Source organism: Oncorhynchus masou, chromosome 25 (genome assembly GCF_036934945.1).
Source record: "Oncorhynchus masou masou isolate Uvic2021 chromosome 25, UVic_Omas_1.1, whole genome shotgun sequence".
Classification (NCBI taxonomy): domain Eukaryota; kingdom Metazoa; phylum Chordata; class Actinopteri; order Salmoniformes; family Salmonidae; genus Oncorhynchus; species Oncorhynchus masou.
The window spans coordinates 41,519,565-41,542,323 of record NC_088236.1 but is presented as its reverse complement, the minus strand read 5'-3'; the positions used below and the strand labels follow the sequence as shown (position 1 = coordinate 41,542,323).

General features: G+C 42.6%; 1 protein-coding gene across 4 annotated transcripts; it reads left to right on the top strand.

The window, feature by feature from the left end:
• The first annotated feature begins 1,170 nt into the window (after window positions 1-1,170).
• LOC135514352 (ubiquitin-protein ligase E3B-like) lies at window positions 1,171-21,829 on the top strand. Of its 4 annotated transcripts, none has more exons than XM_064937781.1 (28): window positions 1,171-1,253; window positions 1,858-2,016; window positions 2,172-2,341; window positions 2,455-2,566; window positions 2,763-2,822; window positions 2,933-3,037; window positions 3,154-3,250; window positions 3,369-3,454; window positions 3,567-3,649; window positions 3,942-4,047; window positions 4,203-4,323; window positions 4,521-4,698; window positions 9,873-10,036; window positions 10,251-10,418; window positions 10,510-10,681; window positions 12,445-12,563; window positions 12,725-12,839; window positions 14,273-14,372; window positions 14,480-14,599; window positions 14,779-14,955; window positions 15,210-15,320; window positions 15,529-15,666; window positions 16,020-16,085; window positions 16,169-16,227; window positions 16,830-17,012; window positions 17,242-17,353; window positions 18,254-18,346; window positions 18,730-21,829. In XM_064937781.1, exons 3-28 carry the CDS (start codon window positions 2,181-2,183, stop codon window positions 18,919-18,921), a joined length of 3,198 nt encoding a protein of 1,065 aa, XP_064793853.1. In that variant the 5' UTR covers window positions 1,171-1,253; window positions 1,858-2,016; window positions 2,172-2,180; the 3' UTR covers window positions 18,922-21,829. The 4 variants fall into 4 exon arrangements, 2 of the variants coding, with proteins under 2 accessions (XP_064793853.1, XP_064793852.1); XR_010451666.1 differs by lacking the exon at window positions 1,171-1,253 and having other exon boundaries at window positions 1,275-2,016; window positions 18,730-19,231; window positions 20,219-21,829; XR_010451667.1 differs by lacking the exons at window positions 1,171-1,253; window positions 18,730-21,829 and adding an exon at window positions 17,793-17,955 and having other exon boundaries at window positions 1,274-2,016; window positions 18,254-18,339.
• Window positions 21,830-22,759: the final 930 nt, after the last annotated feature.

Genomic DNA, 22,759 nt, shown 5'->3' with positions numbered 1-22,759 from the left:
AAATCACATTTTATGGGTCACATGCACATATTTAGCAGATGTTTATTGCGGGTGTTGTGAAATGCTTGTGTTCCTAGCTCCAACAGTGCAGTAGTATCTAACAATACACACAAATCTAAAAGTATAGGAATGGAATTAAGAAATATATCAATATTAGGATGAGCAATGTCTGAGTGGCATTGACTAAAATACAGTAGAGTACAGTATATACATATGAAATGAGTAAAACAGTATTAAACATTATTAAAGTGACTGTTGTTCCATTTAAATTGACCAGTGATTCCATGTCTATGTACATAGGGCAACAGCCTCTAAGGTGCAGGGTTGAGTAAATGGGTGGTAGCCGGCTAGTGATGACTATTTAACAAGCTGTTGGCCTTGAGATAGAAACTGTTTTTCAGTCTCTCCATCCCAGCTTTAACGCACCTGTACTGACCTCGCCTTCTGGATGATAACGGGATGAACAGGCCATGGCTCGGGTGGTTAAGCCCTGTGGTTGCGGGCGGAGATACAGCCCGACAGAATGCTCTCGATTGTACTTCTGTAAAAGTTTGTGATGGTCTTAGGGGCCAAGACCCCACCTCCTCCCAGTAAGCTGTCTCGTTGTTGTTGGTAATCAGGCCTACTACTGTTGTGTCATCTGCAAACTTTATATTTGAGTTGTATGCGTATGTAGCCACAGTCATGGGTGAACAGGGAGTACAGGAGAGGGCTGAGCCCGCACCCTTGTGGGGCTCCAGATGTGGTTAGCGGGTGTGCGCTAATAGTGTTTCAATTGGTGACGTCACTCGCTCTGAGACCTTGAAGTAGTTGTTCCCCTTGCTCTGCGATGGGTAACGATGCTTCGTGGGTGACTGTTGTTGATGTGTGCAGAGGGTCCCTGGTTCGAGCCCAGGTAGGGGCGAGGAGAGGGACAGAAGCAAAACTGGGACTCTTATATAGAGAAAAATAAATACGCTATTGTTCTGTCAGCATAATATCCTGCTGCTATGAGAACGGTAAACATACCAAAAAAAAGATTCAACAAGTTATTCTTTATAAACCATAAATAGCGTTGGATTGTTATACGTCACTAATTAGCTTCCGCCCCACAAAGGAGTAACCAATAATAGCTCCCCCCTTTTCATAGCAATACCCATAGTTCCTATAAGTTGCATCAAACGCTTTAATTCAAGTTCAAACAAGAGTAATTGTGACAAAATAAATGTTAATAGTTCAGTATACATACAATGTATCAATACTGAAATTATTATGTAAGTGTCTACTCTCACACAATTACATCCCACTCACAATATATTCTGTGCGACAGTGCAAGGATTAATGGTTAAATTGGATGCAGTCAATGTACGGGTCGCCTGTTATTGTTTACATTTTGAAACAGCGTACGGACTACTTAATGAGGGTGTCATTTCCAGTGAACGTTCGGTTATTATTGAGTAATGTTTTATTTCGTTTTTCATGTTAGTAAAATCCTTTGACAAGTATTTCAATCAATTGGTGGTGATGAAGTATCTAATCTGCTATGCTAACCAACACAGCTAGCTAGCTAACCATAATAGCTCGCTGACAAAAGCTAGCGAGTTATTTGCCGGGTCTCGTTATCTACCTAACGCTACTGTAGTACGCTAACTAACCGATACAATTGATTGGTACCACATTGTCAGTTTGTCAATTGGATAAACACATCGTTAATGTTGCTAGCTAGCTACCTGCTTTAGGAATGTCAACGTTTGAGACCAGACAACGTCGTCAATGTAGCTAGCTAGCGAATTTGGCTAACGTTAGCTAGTTAACATGGTCTCAAGTTGTAATGACGTGTTAATGTTACATATGTTATTTAAATAGTTATTTTCCTAGAGTTGACAATTGTAGCTTTTGCTGGGCTAACCGAAGCACAGCTAGCTATAGCTCTCGAAGGGTGTCTAAAAACTTGGATCTCGAGGATGTTCAAATGACTTGAGAAGCATAGCGCATTCTGAGCTGCAAAGGTCTCGGCAAGACCAGAGGAAAACACAGGTATACCTTAATTTGAATGTATTCATATTCTATTCCAGTGTATGGTTCTTCCCCCTCCCCTTCCCACACTGAGACTACAGATGTGTTCATTTGACCATGAATATTCATCTCCATTATGTTTCAACACCAACTAAGTCCATTTTGCATGACCTTAGGGGTGCACAATGTTTAGTGCAGCTCAGAGTTCCAAGTCTGAGTTTCTGGACAAAGCCAGGCAGGCACGTGAGGAGAGGAAGGGGTACAAAGCAAGGGACAGAGCAGCCACCCTAATTCAAGCGCTGGTCAGGAGATTCCTCTGTCGCTGCAGACTCCAGAAACAAATAAGGTTCGCTTTACAAGCAATAAGTGCTGTTATGCATAAGGACACACAATCTTTCATGAGACTAGTTTGTGAATAAACCTTTTGAAGTAATGTATGAATGCTCTCTTTCTTACTAGGAAAGAAGTTGATGACTTATTCCAAGATGCCGGGACCACAAAAAGAAACGCACTATCCATTTTTAAAATTGCACGGAAGTTACTATTCATTTTTTGCCAAGATGATAAGTTGGTAAGTTCTTTAACACCTACACTTTACCCTCACTGATTTGAATGTATGTTTTGTACATTGTTATTAATTGTCTCTTACAGGATGATGTCTCTTATTTACTAATTGAAAGGCAAATGAATGATTACATATCAGTATAGTACTTGAGATTGTTTAGTGTACATATAACTAACAAGCTATGATGCTTTTAACTACACAGAGATTTGAGAAGCTTTGTCGCTCCATTCTTGGCAGCATGGATGTTGAAAATGAGCCCAAAGTGAGTATGATTATAGTGAAGGAATCATCTGTGAGAACATATTTTTAATTCACCCAGAGTGTGATTGACTCTGACTTTATATATAATAATGTATTGTTCTTTGTTATCAGGTTTGGTATGTGTCATTGGCTCTTTCTAAAGACCTCACCATCCCTTGGATCAAGCAGATTAAAGATCTCCTGTGGATCTCCTGTCAGTTCCTGAAAAAATTAAAGGTAAATCAGAATGCTTTGATGATAATAACCTTCTTTTAGAAATCAGGTGTACCATTTTAAATATTGAAATGTTATAATTTGATCTTTACACCCCTTCTTCCTTCTGTCTCTTGTAGCCTGACATCATGCAGGACAATAAGCTGGTGACTCTGTACCTCACCATGCTGGTGACTTTCACAGACACATCAACCTGGAAGATAGTGAGAGGGAAAGGTCGGTCTCAGGTCAAACCACTGCTGCAGTACACACACCACCTCTATATAAGTCTCTTGATGTTGACAGGAAAGAGACAAAGTGGAATCCTCCATTTTTTTTTCTCCCTCTGTGGTAGGCGAGGCCCTCAGACCAGCATTGACCCGGATCTGTGAGAACATCATGGGGCATCTCAATCAAAAGGGATTTTATTCAATACTTCAGGTACAGTGACTCATATGTCATCTTCCATCTTTTCATCATTGTTTTTAGAATGATTATTATTATGTTGCTGTCGTTTTATTGGTGGTTTCTGCAATTTTGTATTCCCTGGTAGATTCTACTCACCAACGGATTGGCACGCTCCAGACCCTCACTTACCAAGGGCACACTCACAGCAGTATTTACACTGGCATTAAGGTGAGTGGTCACTGGAAGCTCTCTCATTCCCATTCGACCACCACGGATCAATTGTCTCTGCATCACTAGAGCCTGGGCCAGATCTATTGTTGTATATACCCAATGTTCTGCTTGCTCACACTTCCCTTTGTAACTGGGTTTGTTGGAAGAAAAAAAAAATCAAGTGGCTTAGTTTCATGGAATATGAGGTCCTATCTTATCATAGTGTATGATCTGCTTGGTCACCTTTTTAGAATGCTTGGAGCTGAAGAAGGCTCGGGAGCCATTAGTGTAATTTGTCTTTATTTTACAGACCTGTCATTGCTGCTCACTTCTCTGACAACTTGCTGAGGTCTCTCCTCATCCACATCATGTCTGTCCCAGCAGTTGTCTCCCACATCTACACCATCACCCCAGAGGTAAACGCTAAACACTCAAAATGAAGAAATTACATCCAATTCTCTACCTAGTGCACTGTGTAGGGTGCTACTTCAGATATATAGACATTATTGTATAAACATATAATAGCTTGTACACTGACAAAGCCTCTGAGTGTGTGCTTGTCTCTGTGCAGTGCATGACCACCATCCAGACCCACGACCTGTTGAGGAAATTCATCCTGTTCCTTAGCTGCGAGGGGCAGTGTGTCGACATCTGTGTCTGCCTGGAGGGGAGCCACACACTGTGCTTACTGGGTAAGGCCGTTTACACTGACTCTCATATCTATTTTATGGCAATATTGTCTACTACTGTGAGTGTGCATGTTTGAGTTGCCTTTTTTTTGTCTCTCTCTTTCTTGTCTTTCTCTGTGCGGTGCTGTGGGAAACCTACTGAATCAGTTATTTGGGGTTGCTGCTCTGCGGGGCCTCCGTTTCATCCTGTTGTACTGTAGGTAACCTGATTCATCTGGGCTACCTCAACGAGAAAGTACTGGAGGAGGAGGCCAACCACTTTGTGACGGAACTGACGGACATGCTGTCCTACTGCCAGAGATACGTGTCCCAGAAGAAATCTAACCTCACCCACTGGCACCCTGTCCTTGGCTGGTTCTCCCAAACCGTAGACTACGGGTCAGTGAGACATCCTCATAGCCTGATCACAGATCGGTTTGTGCTCTCTTGCCGACTCTTATGGTTGTTGTCATGCCAAAATCAAGTGTCAATGACCTTAGGAGCGAAACAGTACAAACCGATCTGGGACTGGGCTATGAAATGGGATCTCAACTAGGGCTGTTACGGTGTCTGCGTTACTCCACACCGGCAGTCACGAGTCATTAGTCTTCTCCAAGCTCTGATGCTGCTGATGGCCATTAGTAGCTTACCAACTTGCTAACTGCCTTGTACTTAGCACTCTATTGTCCCTCTAATCACTCTGACAAATGTAAACGAAAATCTAATCAAATACTTAATGAGAGCCCATGAGCTCATGTTGTGCAATATTTCTATAGGCTATGCAATTGAGAAAACAGAGTTTTGATGGCCTCTATTAAAGAGAGGAGGATCCCATCAGCTTTCTATAGGCTAGATCTACTATATTTATTTCTCAACTTTCCTAATATTAAGCACATTGCTTCTCTTTACTGGCTGGCATGAAAGTGAACCACGGGAAAAGCATCCTCCATTCCCTATTTAAGTGCGTAGATAACATGTATTTCTTTCCCATGCCCCTGTTTTGAGACAGGTGCATGATAATGGTCCATTCTAAATCAAAACGAATTTCACACATATATTATTTATTATATGTAAAGACTAGATTAAATCAAGAATAGTGTGATTGTTGACAATATTAGCCCATCACTTGTGTATGATATAGTATCACTTGTGTATGATATATTATCACTTGTGAATGATATAGTATCACATGTTAATGATGCCCAGCCTCTGTGCAGTGAGGCAAGAAACAGTGCATGCCTTTTTTTGTAACTTTTTCAAATCATAGTCGCAAACCCCTTTGATAAGGTTTGTATCAGCACTAAAGTGGCCAAATAACTTCTTAAAATTAAGAACATTAATTTGCTTTACAACTGGTGTGGAGCCTAACTAGCATACGTAGGAGCCTAACTAGCATACGTAGGAGCCTAACTAGCATACGTAGGAGCCTAACTAGCATACGTAGGAGCCTAACTAGCATACGTAGGAGCCTAACTGGCATACGTAGGAGCCTAACTGGCATACGTAGGAGCCTAACTGGCATACGTAGGAGCCTAACTGGCATACGTAGGAGCCTAACTGGCATACGTAGGAGCCTAACTGGCATACGTAGGAGCCTAACTGGCATACATTTCGTGGTATCCAATTGGAAGTTACAGTCTTGTTCCATCACTGCAACTCCCGTACGGACTCGGGAAGAAGCAAAGGTCAAGAGCTGTGCGTTCTCCTAAACACAACCCAGCCAAGCCGCACTGCTTCTTGACACACTGCTCGCTTAACCTGGAACCCTCCCCTAACCCGGACGACGCTGAGCCAATTGTGTGCTGCCCCACGGGTCTCCCGATCGAGGCCGGCTGCGACTGAGTCTGGACTCGAACCAGAATCTCTAGTAGCACAGCCTTGGACCACTGTGCCACTCGGGAGGCCCTGGCAGCGTCTGAGTTTCAAGTTTGGGGAAGATAATTGTCGCCATAAAAATGTACCTTTATAATAAAGCAATACATGTATAATCGCATTTGCGGTCACTTTTGAGAATGGTATTTTCCCGCTAATTGCATTCTCAATATTCACTGTTATAGCCTACTGCCGTGTTCGCATTTCTGAGCTTATAATGTGAAGAAATAACCTAATAGTTTATCAACATTTTAAGCTAAACCAGGGATCCCGAACTGGCACCCCATGGGTGGTTTTATTTGACCCCCCCAGGTTTTCTGAGGATTTTTTTTTTTTTTTTACACATTTTAAATTAATTGTTGGACATAAGACTGTAAAAACACCAGGAAATCAGCTCCAAGTGATTTTAATTTAAGAAATCTGCTCCCAAGTATTCCAACGTATAATGGAGAGATGTGATCGTATACAAATGTAAGCAAGGTTTAAAATGATTGTTTTAATCAAACATTATATTGGTTTGAGCTTCTTGTGGCCAATTTGCAGTCTACAAATTATTTGTAAATAAGTTCTGGCACCCGACCTTCCGCTCAAGAAAATATCGTCCCACGACTTAATCTAGTTGACAATCAATGAGCTAAATGTTCTGATCTGTTGCATCAGCCTCATTGCTTTAAACATTTTTTTTATGATAGTGGTGGTATTTAATTTGGGATCTGTCGTATTCGACAACTGTCCGAGATTATGTTTGGAATATTTATTACTCGCACAGAAGGACAAGTTGACCAATAGAATAGGTCAACTTTTGTACTATGGGAGTTAGTAGATTGACATAGGCTAGTGCTTTTGCTGTTCATTTGGCCTTCCAACATCTTCAATATGCGCCTCAGAATTTGATAAGTACGAGCGCAGTTGCGTCCCAGATGTGTGTGTTCACTTGTAGCCTGTGAGAAGGACCTGATCACGTGACGGTCATTGTCTAATAAGAATTGCGGTATCTGAGAAAGCCACGCGAGTGAGAGGTGCTTTGGAGAACTCAGCTGGGGGAAGGAATTATTATATTTATCCAAGGGCACCATGACCGCAAGGCATTATCAATTGCTTGTCAAATAGTGAATGAGAGACTGATAAAGTGTGTGCAGCCTGTGCAAAAAAATTAAACTAAACAAAGCAGAGCTCATGCGTAAAAAGGGAAAATCATTAGTCACATCCTGCAGAATGTATTAAAAATCAAAACATGTAGCCCAATGTTTGTTTCACCACTAAAGTTGCATAAATAACTCTAAATTAATCATATATGAGGACCTCTAAATTTGTTAACCGCTCAATACAGAATAGCCGCATGTGTGCACTCCGTAAAATTGTTTGGAGAAAATATACAGTGCCTTGCAAAAGTATTCACCCCGTTTTTCCTATTTTGTTGCATTACAACCTGTAATTGAAATAGAATTTTATTTGGATTTCATGTAATGGACATACACAAAATAGTCCAGATTGGTGAAGTGAAATTAAAATAATGACTTGTTTCAAAAAAATAAAATAAAAATAATAATAATGCATATGTGCATATGTTTTCACCCCATTTGCTATGAGGCCCCTAAATAAGATCTTGTGCAACCAATTACCTTCAGAAGTCACATAATTAGTTAGAACGCACACAGGTGGACTTTATTCAAGTGTTCCATGATCTGTCACATGATCTGTGTATATAAACACCTGTTCTGAAAGGCCCCAGAGTCTGCAACACCACCACCAAGCAAGCGGCACCACCAAGTAAGCGGCACCATGAAGACCAAGGAGCTCTCCAAACAGGTCAGGGATAAAGTTGTGGAGAAGTACAGTTCAGGGTTGGGTTATAAAAAATATCCGAAACTTTGAACATACCACGGAGCACCACTAAATCCATTATTAAAAAAATGGAAAGAATATGGCAACACAACAAACCTGCCAAGAGAGGGCCACCCACCAAATCTCATGGACCAGGCAAGGAGGGCATTAATCAGAGAGGCAACAAAGAGATCAAAGATAACTAAAGGAGCTGCAAAGATCCACAGCAGACATTGGAGTATCTGTCCATAGGACCACTTTAAGCTGTACGCTTCACAGGGCTGGGCTTTACAGATGAATGGCCAGAAAAAAATAAGCAAACACTACCCAACCATATGGAAGAAGGTACTCTTGTCAGATGAGACTAAAATGGAGCTTTTTGGTCATCAAGGATAATGCTATGTCTGGCGCAAACCCAAAACCTCCCATCACCCCCAGAAAATCATCCCTACAGTGAAGTACAGTGGTGGCAGTATGATGCTCTGGGGATGTTTTTCATCGGCAAGGACTGGGAAACTGGTCAGAATTGAAAGAATGGTGGATGGCGCTAAATACATGGAAATTCTTGAGGGAAACATGTTTCAGTCTTCCAGAGATTTGAGTGGGACGGAGTTTCACCTTCCAGCAGGACAATGACCCTAAGCATACTGCTAAAGCAACACTCGAGTGGTTTAAGGGGAAACATTTAAATGTATTGGAATGGCCTAGTCAAAGCCCAGACCTCAATCCAATTGTGAATCTGTGGTATGACTTAAATATTGCTGTACACCAGCGGAACCCATCTAACTTGAAGGAGCTGGAGCAATTTTGCCTTGAAGAAGGGGCAAAAATCCCAGTGGCAAGATGTGCCAAGCTTATAGAGACATAACCAAAGAGACTTGCAGCTGTAATTGCTGCAAAAGGTGGCTCTACAAATAATTTACTTTGGGGGGTTGAAAAGTCATGCATGCTCAAGTTTTCCATTTTTTTGTCTTATTTCTTGTTTTGTTTCACAATAAAAAATATTTAGCATCTTCAAAGTGGTAGGCATGTTATATAAATCAAATGATACACCCCCTCAAATGATACAACAAAATAGAAAAAATGCCAAGGGGGATGAATACTTTCGCAAGCCATGGTATTTTCTAGTTTATTCAGCTACAAAATATATATACAAAACTGTGGACACCTCTTCAAATGAGTGGATTTGGTTATTTCAGCCACACCCGTTCCTGACAGGTGTATGAAATCGAGCACATAGACAAACATTGGCAGTAGAATGGCCCGTACTGATGAGCTCAGTGACCATCAACGTGGCACCGTCATAGGATGGCACCTTTCCAACAAGTCAGTTCGTAAAATTTCTGCCCTGCTAGAGCTTCCCCGGCCAACTGTAAGTGCTGTTATTGTAAAGTGGAAACGTCTAGGAGCAACAATGGCTCAGCCGTGAAGTGGTAGGCCACACAAGCTCACAGAATGGGACTGCCGAGTGCGGTAGCATGTAAAAATCGTCTGTCCTCGGTTGCAGCACTCACTACCGAGTTCCAAACTGCCTCTGGAAGTAACGTCAGCACAAGAACTGTTAATTGGGAGCTTCATGAAATGGGTTTCCATGGCCGATTAGACGTACCAAAATCACCACGGGCAATACCAAGTGTTGGCTGGAGTGGTGTAAAGCTAGCTGACATTGGATTTTAGAGCAGTGGAAACATTCTTTGCAGTGAGGAATCATGCTTCACCATCTGACGGATGAATCTGGGTTTGGCGGAGAAGCCTTACCGGAAGAGTGGAGGCTGTTATAGCAGCAAAGGGGGGACCAACTCAAGCGTGCACACACACACACACACCACACACCACACACACACACTTCCCACTCAAGCTTTACTTCATCCCTCCAGTCTGAATGAGTCCATGCCACTGGTCACGAAGCAGTTGCAGTACCTGTGGGGCATGCCTGTGATCCGGACTCTCTTCAGTGACGTCCTCAGCAAAAAGCTGGAGACCCAAGAGCCCACGCCTCTGCCACAACCTACCACATCCCAAAACAACCTGCCAGTCAAGAGTAAGTCGAATTTGTATTTCAGTTTCTCTTTTGTTTTCTCATCAGGCACTTAATCATTTAATGTCATGGGTTATTTATTTTGACATCATTATCAGATTTATTATCACATACCTGGGTTGTTGTCGATTGATCCAGATTATATTATAGAAGTGCATCATATAAGTTGTGTTTTTTAAAACAATGAACTAACCTTATTGGATCGGTTTCCTCTTAGGTCTATTCAAGCGGGCATTTCAGAAGTCTGCCTCCGTACGAAACATCCTGAAGCCAATTGGCGGGAGACGGGTGGACTCCGCAGAGGTTCAGAAAGTGTGCAGTATCTGTGTACTGTACCAGACAGCCCTCACCACGCTCACCCAGATACGACTGCAAATCCTAACTGGTGAGTCCCTGCATAGTTCCATTTGAATCAGGCACGCATACACACGCACGCGCACATTCTCTCATGTTGTGTTCGGTGCTGTCCCCCTCAGGCCTAACCTACCTGGATGACCTGCTGCCTAAGCTGTGGGCCTTTATCTGCGAACTAGGACCCCAAGGAGGGCTCAAGCTGTTCATAGAGTGCCTGAACAACGACACAGAGGAGTCTAAACAGCTGCTAGCCATGCTCATGCTGTTTTGTGACTGTTCCAGACACCTCATCACGTGAGCTCCATGAAATGCTACCACATAACTTACACGTTATACAGTATGGGGTGGTTTCCTAAGTATAGATTAATTCTAGTCCTAGACTAAGAAGCACCTCTTTCAGTCCTAATCTGTATCCAGGAAACTGGCCCTAAATACAATATCCCATCTCTGTGCTTACTTATACAGTCATGGCCAAAAGTTTTGAGAATGACACAAATATTAATTTCCACAAAGTTTGCTGCTTTAGTGTCTTTAGATATTTTTGTCAGTTGTTACTGTGGAATACTGAAGTATAATTACAAGCATTTCATCAGTGTCAAATGCTTTTATTGACTATTACATAAAGTTGATGCAAAGAGTCAATATTTGCAGTGTTGACCCTTCTTTTTCAAGACCTCTGCAATCCGCACTGGCATGCTGTCAATTTACTTCTGGGCCACATCCTGACTGATGGCAGCCCATTCTTGCATAATCAATGCTCGGAGTTTGTCAGAATTTGTGGGTTTTTGTTTATCCACCCGCCTCTTGAGGATTGACCACAAGTTCTCAATGGGATTAAGGTCTCGGGTGTTTCCTGGCCATGGACCCAAAATATCGATGTTTTGTTCCCCGTGCCACTTAGTTATCACTTTTGCCTTATGGCAAGGTGCTCCATCATGCTGGAAAAGGCATTGTTCGTCACAAAACTGTTCCTGGATGGTTGGGAGAAGTTGCTCTTGGAGGATGTTGGTTCCATTCTTTATTCATGGCTGTGTTCTTAGGCAAAATTGTGAGTGAGCCCACTCCCTTGGCTGAGAAGCAACCTCACACATGAATGGTCTCAGGATGCTTTACTGTTGGCATGACACAGAACTGATGGTAGCGCTCACCTTGTCTTCTCCTGACATGCTTTTTTCCGGATGCCCCAAATAATCGGAAAGGGGATCCAGAGAAAATGACTTTACCCCAGTTCTCAGCAGTCCAATCCCTGTACCTTTTGTTGAATATGAGTCTGTCCCTGATGTTTTTCCTGGAGAGAAGTGGCTTCTTTGCTGCCCTTCTTGACCCCAGGCCATCCTCCCAAAAGTCTTCGCCTCACTGTGTGCAGATGCACTCTCACCTGCCTGCTGCCATTCCTGAGCAAGCTCTGTACTGTTGGTGCCCTGATCCCGCAGCTGAATCAACTTTAGGAGACGGCCCTGGCACTTGCTGGACTTTCTTGGGCACCCTGAAGCCGCCTTCACAACTTTTGAACCGCTCTCTTTGAAGTTCTTGATGATCCGATAAAAGGTTGATTTAGGTGCAACCTTGCTGGCAGCAATATCCTTGCCTGTGAAGCCCTTTTTGTGCAAAGCAATGATGATGGCACGTGTTTCCTTGCAGGTAACCGTGTTTGACAGAGAAAGAACAATGATTTTAACTCCACCCTCCTTTTGAAGCTTCCAGTCTGTTATTCGAACTCCATCAGCATGACAGAGTGATCTCCAGCCTTGTCCTTATCAACACTCACACCTGTGTTAACGAGAGAATCACTGACATGATGTCAGCTGGTCCTTTTGTGGCAGGGCTGAAATGCAGTGGACATGTTTTTGGGGGATTCAGTCCATTTGCATGGCAAAGAGGGACTTTGCAATTAATTGCAATTCATCTGATCACTCTTCATAACATTCTAGAGTATATGCAAATTGCCATCATACAAACTGAGGCAGCAGACTTTGTGAAAAATCATATTTGTGTCATTTTCAACTTTTGGCCACGACTATATATTATATGTTGACCATCCTTTGTGTGTTATACAGGATCCTGGATGACATTGAAGTTTACGAAGAGCAGATCTCGTTTAAGACGGAGGAGCTTGTAACCATCTCCTCATTTCTCAACACGTTTGTTTACAAGATGGTCTGGGATGGCATCTTGGGTGAGTCTCCTCCTCCCTCTGTTGAATTCTTGTCGTACTCAAAGGCGATGTGATAGACAGTGACAGAATTGCCAATCCCAGGTTCCGGCACCATGAGAAATGTCTTGAGGATAGGGTCGTTGAGTGTGTGCATTAACTTAATGTGTTGTTGTCTGTGACAGAGAATGCCAAGGGAGAGAAGCTGGACCTGTTCCACAGTGTTCACGGCTGGCTGATGGTGCTTTACGAGCGGGACTGCAGGAGGAGGTTCTCCCCTGATGACAACTGGCTGCGCAAGTAAGTGCCCCCCCGGGAAACATACTTATCCTAATCCCTGATCCTTCCCATAGTTAGTCTGTGGTCAAATGCTTGAGGAGCGCTTGAAGCTTTCCCACCACAATGGAACCAATGGAACATTTGTGCCAACTTTGACCACCCAGAACTCCACGCAAGCCATGTTGAGCCCACCTGCAGTACTTGGAAGTATTTGACTGAATTGAAAATGGATTGATTTTAGATTTTGTGTCACACACAATAACCCATAATGTCAGTGGAATTATGTTTTTAAAAATGAAAAGCTGAGTTGTAATTGAGTCTAAGTATTCTTATGGCAAGCCTAAATAAATGAAAGAGTAAAAATGTGCTTAACAAGTCACATAATAAGTTGCGTGGACTCACTCTGTGTGCAATGAGTTTTTTGACATGATTTTTAAATGTTACCCCATCTCTGTACCCCACACATACAATTATCTGTAATGTCCCTCAGTCGAGCAGTGAATTTCAAGCACAGATTCAACCACAAAGACTAGGGAGGTTTTCCAATGGTTCGCAAAGAAGTTCACCTATTGGTAGCTGACATTAAATGTCCCATGGTGCAGTTATTAATTACACTTTGGGTGGTGTATCAATACAGCCAGTCACTACAAAGATACAGGCGTCCTTCCTAACTCAGTTGCCAGAGAGCAAGGAAACCGCTCAGGGATTTCATCATGAGGCCAAAGGGGATTTAAAACATTTTATCAGTATATTTTCAAGCATGGTGGTGTCTGCATCATGTTATGGGTATGCTAATCATCAAGGACTAGGGAGTTTTTTTAATGATAAAAAGCAAAGGAATAGATCCAAGCAAGGAGAGCTTAGTTTGGTCTGCTTTCCAACAGACACTGGGATACGAATTCACCTTTTAGCAGGACAATTACCCAAAACACAAGGCCAATTATGCACGAGTTGCTTACCAAGATGACATTGAAAGTTCCTTAGTGGCCTAGTTATGGTTTTGACTTAAGTCTGATTTAAAATCTTATGTCAAGACTTGAAAATGGCTGTCTAGCAATGATCAACAACCGACTTGACAGAGCTTGAAGAATTGTACAATCCAGGTGTACAAAGCTCTGCGATTTACCCAGAAAGACTAACTGCTGTAATGTATTGACTCGGGGTTGAATACTTATCTAATCAATATATATTAGTGTTTTATTATCCATAAATATTTTTAGATTTCAGAATTTTTCTGACGCTTTGACATTACAGAGTATTTTGTGTAGATCATTGACAAAAAAATGACAATTAAATCCATTTTAATCCCACTTTGTGACATAAATGTGGAAAAAGTCAAGGGGTGAATACTTTCTCAAGGCACTGTATTTGTCCCAGGCCTGATCAGTAGGAAAAAAAATGTGATATTTGAAAAGGTACACTTACTGACTCACTCTTTCACCCCTTGTGTCCAGGGATCTAAAGCCGAGCCTTTTGTTCCAAGAGCTGGAGAAGGGCAAGAGGAGAGCTCAGCTGTTACTTCAGTACATCCCACACGTCATTCCACACAAAAACGTGAGTCTGCACAGAAATAATATTTGTCCTTCCCGGGCATTCGTATTTGTCGTTTCACTATACCAATAATGCACATAGTGTCTCACTTGTTGTTCTCCCCACTTTAGAGGGTCCTGCTGTTCCGAAACATTGTCACCAAGGAGAAGGAAACCTTGGGATTGGTGGAGACAAGCTCCGCCTCTCCGCATGTCACCCATATCACCATTCGCCGCTCACGGATGTTAGAGGTATGAAATGGATGCTTTCCCCCACACTAGCATATCACTAAGAATGTATTCTCGAAACAGTGTTATGCAAAGGGTACATATTGGCACAGAGCCTGATGTCAAATACAGTCAGGCATGGTGGTTGTGACTGATACCCAAACTGATCACCCAAACTCTTTGTGTCTGAACTCTCTCATAAGGATGGTTATGACCAGCTCCGCCGGTTGCCCGTCAACTCCATCAAAGGTGTGATCCGCGTGAAGTTTGTCAACGACCTGGGTGTGGACGAGGCCGGCATCGACCAGGACGGCGTCTTCAAGGAGTTCCTGGAAGAGATCATCAAGAAAGTCTTCAATCCGGCTCTCAACCTGTTTAAGGTTGACTCTCCAGACGTTGCTTCAAATACTTTTTGAAATAATTTTGAGTGCTGTATCTGTGCTTGATTGAGCTTGCCTGTTGCACTGGAACCAATAGACAAGTCTCAAAAGTGCATACACTGCCCACCTGGCACTCCAGGATAGGCTAAAGCTAATGCTCATAGTCTTTTGAAAGATTTCAAATAGTGTCAAGGTACTTTTAGCCACTGCTGCTACTGCTGCTGCTGATTTTATGCTGATGTCTCACCCCATAGACCACCAGTGGCAATGAGAGGCTGTACCCCTCCCCTACGTCCTACATCCACGAGAACCACCTGCAGCTCTTTGAGTTTGTGGGGAAGATGCTCGGAAAAGCCATGTATGAGGTGTGCCTGCGCTCCGAGGATGTTATTCATGTGAAATGACCATATATGTAACAAGAATTACTTATTTTCAAGCCACTAGCCCAACTCACCACTTTTTCCCTCTATAATGCTGAGTGATAGGTCTGGAGAAATGTTGCCACAATTTATAGATGGAGCTATCGATGCGAAGCCTGATAGTCCATGAGATCAACGTGTGTGTGTGTTTCAGGGTATCGTGGTAGACGTACCCTTCGCCTCCTTCTTCCTCGGCCAGGTCATGGGCCACCATCACAGCACTTTCTACAGCTCCATTGACGAGCTGCCCTCCCTGGACTCTGAGTTCTACAAGAACCTCACCTCCATTAAGGTCAGAAAGACCCCTCCCCCTCCCAACACACAGACACTGATAGTTGTTTAGTTCCTGGGATGATGTTCATTACAGCAGGCAATGGAAAACGCTTCAAAACAATTTGCAACTGAAAACGAAAGGGAGTGTTTCTTATTGTAAGTCCATGAGGTCCTTTCTCCCTGTTTCAGTCTGTTTTGTTTCTGCTTGGTGCCTGATGAACACGACCCTGGTTTATGGTGACCGCTATTTTGATTTGAGAAGTTTTTTTTGCTTCGCTGTTATCCGTCGTTACTTTCTGTGATCAATATCACTCTGAAGTTGTGGAAGTCGACTCAAAATAGTTCTTTGATCTTCGTCTTGTCCTTTTCCAGCGCTACGACGGGGATGTTGGTGATCTAGGACTGACGCTATCGTATGACGAGGATGTTATGGGACAGGTAGAAGCCATAGTTTTTCTCTGAATGTAGAAAAACAGAACTCTTCTCTCGTCTCTTAATACTGTCTTCGTGTCATATCGCAGCTGGTCTGTCATGAGCTGATTCCTGGAGGAAAGACGATGCCAGTCACCAATGAAAACAAGTGAGAAAGATGCAGATACAGTATCTGGAACAAACGTGTATATTTTTACGGTTGTTGATGTCATTTGATGTTAACACTCTCGTTTATCTAAACACAAGATTTGTTTATTGTCCCTGTAGTTATAAGTTGGGTTGGATGACGACGTGGGGTTCCGTCCAGGAACAACCCCCAGCCCTACACCCGGCCCTTTGACACTTGTGGAGATCTGATAGGTGTAAGCAATATGGTGTATGTCCTACCAAGCCTATCACAGGGCAAGGTAGATAGGTATAATAAGCAATACGCTAGTACATCTATCAAAACCTTTCAGTTCTCCACAAGTACCTAGGCGGAAGGGCTAGAGGGTTGTTTCTAGACAGGCCCAAGGTTCTCCCCCAAGAATGTAAGTGGTTCGCTGTGCCATCTTGCGGACTGTCTGCACCACTATGTTAAAAAAAAAGTAAAGGAAATGTTTGGCTCTAGATTATAGGAAATGGCCCCCCTGGGCCTCCCCCCACAGTACTCGGCAGCACCACCTTGTTAAAAAATGCTGGGGAGAACCCTGAGGCCCATGGTGTTCCGAGTCTGACATAACCTCACCTTTGACCTTGTCCGTGTTGCAGGATCAGCTATATCCACCTGATGGCGCACTTCCGCATGCACACGCAGATAAAAGAGCAAACGGCAGCTTTCATCCGAGGGTTCCGCAGCATCATCAACCCAGAGTGGCTGCACATGTTCTCCACCCCCGAGGTCCAGCGCCTCGTCTCCGGGGACAACGCCGAGATAGATCTGGATGACCTCAAGTGCGTGACCTTCCACCCCCTTTACCCCTCGATGAGCTTCTCCACATCTTTTCGACCTGCCAATTCCCAAACATTTTAGGGAAATCCTATAATCCTAGATTTGAATGTCCCATTTGATTGGGTAACGGACAGTGAGTTGACTGTGTAAGGTTGTAAAGCCAAGGTGAAGGTGCTTGCTGACATGGTCTCTCTCGCTCTCTTTCCTGACCGCTCTCTCTCCTGTTGTCAGGAAACACACAGTGTACTATGGAGGTTTCCACAGCAGCCATCGGGTCATCATCTGGCTGTGGGACATCCTGTCCAGTGACTTCTCCTCTGAGGAAAGGGCCATGTTCCTCAAGGTAGTAACAACCCCCAAATGTTACTATACTGAACAAAAATATGAACACCACATGTAAAGTGTTGGTTTCATGAGCTGAAATAAAAGATCCCAGAAAGGTTCCATATGTACAAAAAGTTTTATTATTCAAAAATGTTTCTTTACATCCCTGTTAGTGAGCATTTCACCTTTGCCAAGATAATATGCCCACCTGGCAGGTGTGGCATATCAAGAAGCTGATTAAATAGCATGATCATTACACAGGTGCACCTTGTGCTGGGGACAATAAAAGGCCACTCTAAAATGTGCAGTTTTGTCACACAACACAATGACACAGATGTCTCAAGTTTTTAGGGAGTGTTCAATTGTCATGCTGACTGCAGGAATTTCCACCAGAGCTGTTGCCAGAGAATTTAATGTTAATTTCTCTACCATAAGCCGCCTCCAATGTCAATTTATAGAATTTGGCAGTATATCCAACCAGCCTCACAACCGCAGACCACGTGTAACCACGCCAGCCCAGGATCTCCACATCCGGCTTCTTCACCTGTGGGATCGTCTGAGGAAGGGAGGATGGTTCTGAGGAGTATTTGTCTGGAATAAAGCCATTTTGTGGAGGAAAAAGTAATTATGATTGGCTAGGCCTGGCTTCCCATGGCTGCGCCCCTGCCCAGTCATGTGAAATCCATAAATTAGGGCCTAATGAATTTTCAATTGACTGATTTCCTTCTATGTACTGTAATAAAGTTGAATATTTTAAATTGTTGCAATTTACATTTATATTTTTGTTCAGTATAAAATGCTATTTTACTGTTCATACGTTAACTGCATTACGTTGGCTTGCGGGGCTGTCAGTTTGAGACCCCTGCTCTAGAACGCCCTTCCACTTGTTATGTGATCCTCTGTTGTTCTGCTTTTACAGTTTGTCACCAGCTGTTCGAGACCACCCCTCCTGGGTTTTGCCTACCTCAAGCCCCCTTTCTCCATTCGCTGTGTGGAGGTGTCCGATGATCAGGTGAGAACACTTGGATCATTGGAAAGTTCTAAGCCACATGTTTGTTAAAAAATAATAATATATATATATATATTTAACCTTTTTATTTATCTAGGCAAGTCAGTTAAGAACATATTCTTATTTACAATGACGGCCTAGGAACAGTGGATTAACTGCCTTGTTTAGGGGCAGAATGACAGATTTTTACCGGCTCGCGGATTCAATCTAGCAACCTTTCGGTTACTGGCCCAACGCTCTAACCACTAGGCTACCTGCCGCCCCAGCACACACAACTAGTACGCCTATTTTAGTTGAAGAACTTAGGTTTGGGAAGTCAGTCCCTTGAGACTACTTTGGTTCTCCGTGTGTTTGTGTTCACGCTCCTGTCACCCATCTCTCCCTAGGACACGGGGGACACCCTGGGCAGTGTCCTGCGGGGTTTCTTCACCATCCGGAAGAAGGAGCCTGGCGGCCGCCTCCCCACCTCATCCACCTGCTTCAACCTGCTCAAGCTGCCTAACTACAGCAAGAAAAGCATCCTGCGTGACAAGCTTCGCTATGCCATCAGTATGAACACAGGTTTTGAGCTCTCCTAAAATAAACTCCCCCCTGCTTGTGGTCTGCTGCCAGCAAAACTAAAGGATAAACAACTAAAGAGCATCCTCCTTACCCAGGCTAAGAGTGGCAGCCGGTCAAGTCAGTGGAGCTTCACCAAAGCTGAAGGCGAAACAAATAGGATACCCCCTTACCTTTATCCCAGTCTAGGAAACCAGAAGAGCGCCACCCTCTTTTACCCCAATCAATCTGGATTCTAGAAACTCCACCCATCCCAAGGGCTTTCAACCCTATTTGCTGCCTGTGCAACCATGGTAACTTATGTTCTGACCAGTGGCAGTCATTGCCCATGTGAGTTTATTTCACTTTTTTTATAGACAAGTAGCTGAAGAAATTGTGGGAACAGCACAATTGAAACAGTCTCTCTTTACTCTCACACACCCGAAAACCAAACCCATGCTAATAATCGTAACAAGGAGGAATGTTTAACCTAACACATTGCTGAACTAAAATGTCTCAGTGTCTTACTATTTCTTCTCAGGCTTAACAGAACGATACTTGGATCTAGCACTCCCACGTTAAACAAACTGGAAAGCAATATAGATGCATTTCAAGCGATTACACGCGATAGACTCCACACTGGAGCAAAATCATATGAAGCTTTGTTCTACCTGCTGGAACAGGATGTTATCCGAGCAACTGTCTGCTGTCATTTGGCGAGTCTTAATAACCTTGTTTAACATCACGGAAGGGCCTTTTCATAAAGAGACGACAAATCACCGCCTCGTGTTCAACGACAAGTTCTGACCATGGAGATGTGGTCACGTGTTGGCGCCTGTGTCATATCTGTTTATTGTCCCTCGTGGGTTAATTAGGGAATTAAATCCTGACAATCTGTCTCTCTCCCCATACACACACACACACACACACACACACACACACACTAGTCAGTCACCTGACAACAGCTTTGGAGCCTATATGTCTCTGTTCTCTAATGTATTCAAATTAGAATTCATGTTACACAGCAATGCATTTGTGACCCAAAGTGATGCCATCAATAGTTAAACCAAACTCCATGCCGTTATTTGATACCAGATGTCCCTGTTATCTTCTGTCATGGTTCCGGAGTCTCTTTTCTTGTTGCGTTTGAAAATGGATAATACAGTGGCTCTGTTTTTAAAAAATATGTTTTGCTGTGAAATATCTGGGCCCTATAACTACAGCGGACACAACATTGACAACCATTGTTTTTTCCACTTTGCATGTCCCTAATTGTGACATTGCCAAACTAATCCGTTACAGTGAAGTCAATCATGAACATTTCTCTATATCCACTAGGATTGGCCATGCCTCTTGGAATGGAATCAAGCCATGAACACATAGGACAAGGACTTGAGCCTGCTTACAGACAATTGAAGTCCCATGCTCCCTTTACCGCCACTGAACCGTCCAACCCAGGGAGGTTTGGTGTCAAGCATGTACTGATTCTCACTTGTCTGGTAACCTTACAGCCACGTGGAAAAGGGGATACACAGGGAGCAAACCATACTATTTGTCATGGGCTGGTTGATCATGTGAATCTGAAAGCATTGCTTGTGTGTCTCTCTCTCTAACCTCTCCTTTCTTACCTACTCTCTCTTGCACATATAACCCTGCTCTTTTTGTGAGGGGGGGACACATTTTTTTTTCTTCTAAAGATCGTAAATAATTATACCATGCAAAACGTCAAAGGAGCAAATAAAAAGAGACAATTTGTGGCAGTTGTTAGTGACGTGTAGTTCCAACGTCAAGGTGGTTGCAGACGAGGCAGCAAAGGGTCCTGAATTTGAATAATGTGAAAGATTAACAGGCTGATTTTAAAAGCAATAGCCTATTTGTTGATTCAGTATTTTATGCAAAACTGTTTCGTGAGGGGTGTACATGTATGCGCTGAGCGGTTGTCAGAACCATAGACATGGCTCTGGTTGTGGTCATAAAAAAAGGGAATAAAGCCTTTTTAAGCACCATTAATAACTATCTCTTATATATCCTGGCCACTGGTTAACAGAACTCAGTTCTGATGATTATACAGGCATGTTATGGGCATTAAACAAGGTTCTATATGGTTTTGTATTGCTTTGCTAACTGAAATCTGTGCTCGATTTGTCTGTGTATAGGAATATTAAGGGGGTACAACATACCTGTACAGGCATTTCCCCCCCATTTATAAATGCCATTAATCGAAATGACAATTTGTCTTAGTGACTCTATGGGAAGACTTTACCTCAATGTTCAGTCTGTTGTGATCACTGCGATATATTTCCTTACTTCCCAAGGACCTCTTATGAATCATTCGCTTACAAAAAAAGATTGCAGTTTTGAAACTGCAGTAAAAATGCAGTAACTGCAGTCGACTGGTACCTTGAACTGCAGTTACACTGCAAAATTACTGCAGTAAAACAAAAATATTCTTTTGGACGCAGTATTTGCAGCATACTGTAGTTATACTGCAATCTGACTGCATCTTTTTCACTTCAGTGGTGCCAGTCTGATTACAGTTACCCATTTTTATTTCAATCAATTGTTTCAGCATCCTGAAATGGGTTAGAAATGAGTCATGGAATGGAAATGGTCAGTGTCCCAGAGAAGACTGGAAGATACCTCACAAGCTCTGTCTGGTGTTTTAATGGGGGCGCTCCTCCATTTTAAACGATGTCATGAAATCTCGCTGTATCTTTTTATGAATTAGAAGAAAAATAAATCCAGGAAATGTGCAACATATTTCTATGAAAGTACTGTCCCTTCACAATCTGTGAAGTGTCTTTGGGAACTGGTTGCACTATGTGAAATGCAGGTAATTGAACTCAATTTCAATGTAAAACATGTTTGTGTAAGATACTATTTATTCTGTAAAAACAGTAACATAATTGTTAACCATAATCATTCTAAAAACTTTACTTATCAACTGAAGTGAGTGTGTCTTGGTTTTATTTCTAGAGGAATCAATCCATTTATTTTCTCACTTCGGGACAAGTTCTGTATAGCCCAGAGCGGTATTTATTAATTAAATAATGATCTAACAGTTGTGAAGAACAGTTAAATAATGATCTAACAGTTGTGAAGAACAGGTTCTGTCAGTTCCATAGAGATTCATCTTTATCTGCCATTATAGCGTCTGACACAGCATGGGCAGCGCCATTGAGGTTATCTCCATTTTAACGTAGTACATTTTCTTCTTCACGATTGGCTGATCCTTCCTGATGAGCCGGTTGGACATGACTCCAGGTATTCAGGAGGGATCAGCCAATGAAGATGCAAGTCACACCCAGTTGACTGCGTTTAAATGGTGGAAGCCTTAAATGGCGCTGCCCATGCTAAAATTGCCTTTTGACCACGAGAGGCCTCTATCATTCTCTATGGTCAGTTCTCTATTAATGTCGTTACTATCTGCAAAGTTTGATTGTGTCACATGCTGGTTTATATTGTGCACACCCGAAGCACCCCAATCTGTTAGTCGACTCACGTTTGGGTTGTGAGCATGAATATCAATGCGTCCTTTTCAGAAACAGTTTATTTTCCGATCATTTTATCTAAATTAAATTTTAAAAAACACTAAAAAAACATGAGTACCCATCCAAGTCCTTCTCCAACGCGCTGGTTCACAGCTTTGCGGAGGTAAGTGCATTAGAACTAGTCAAACGCATCAATTCGCTGTCAAAATTCACATTAATTACTTTGGTAGTAATAACAATCTGTAATGATTTATTGATTTACTTTTGTTTCTCAAACTTAAGGACATTGTTCATCTTTGAGATCAATATTACTTTCAGAAATTTAAGGAGACAGTATCTTACAACTTGAATTTCTTTATCAAATCTATGACTGGTTTACTTGCATTGC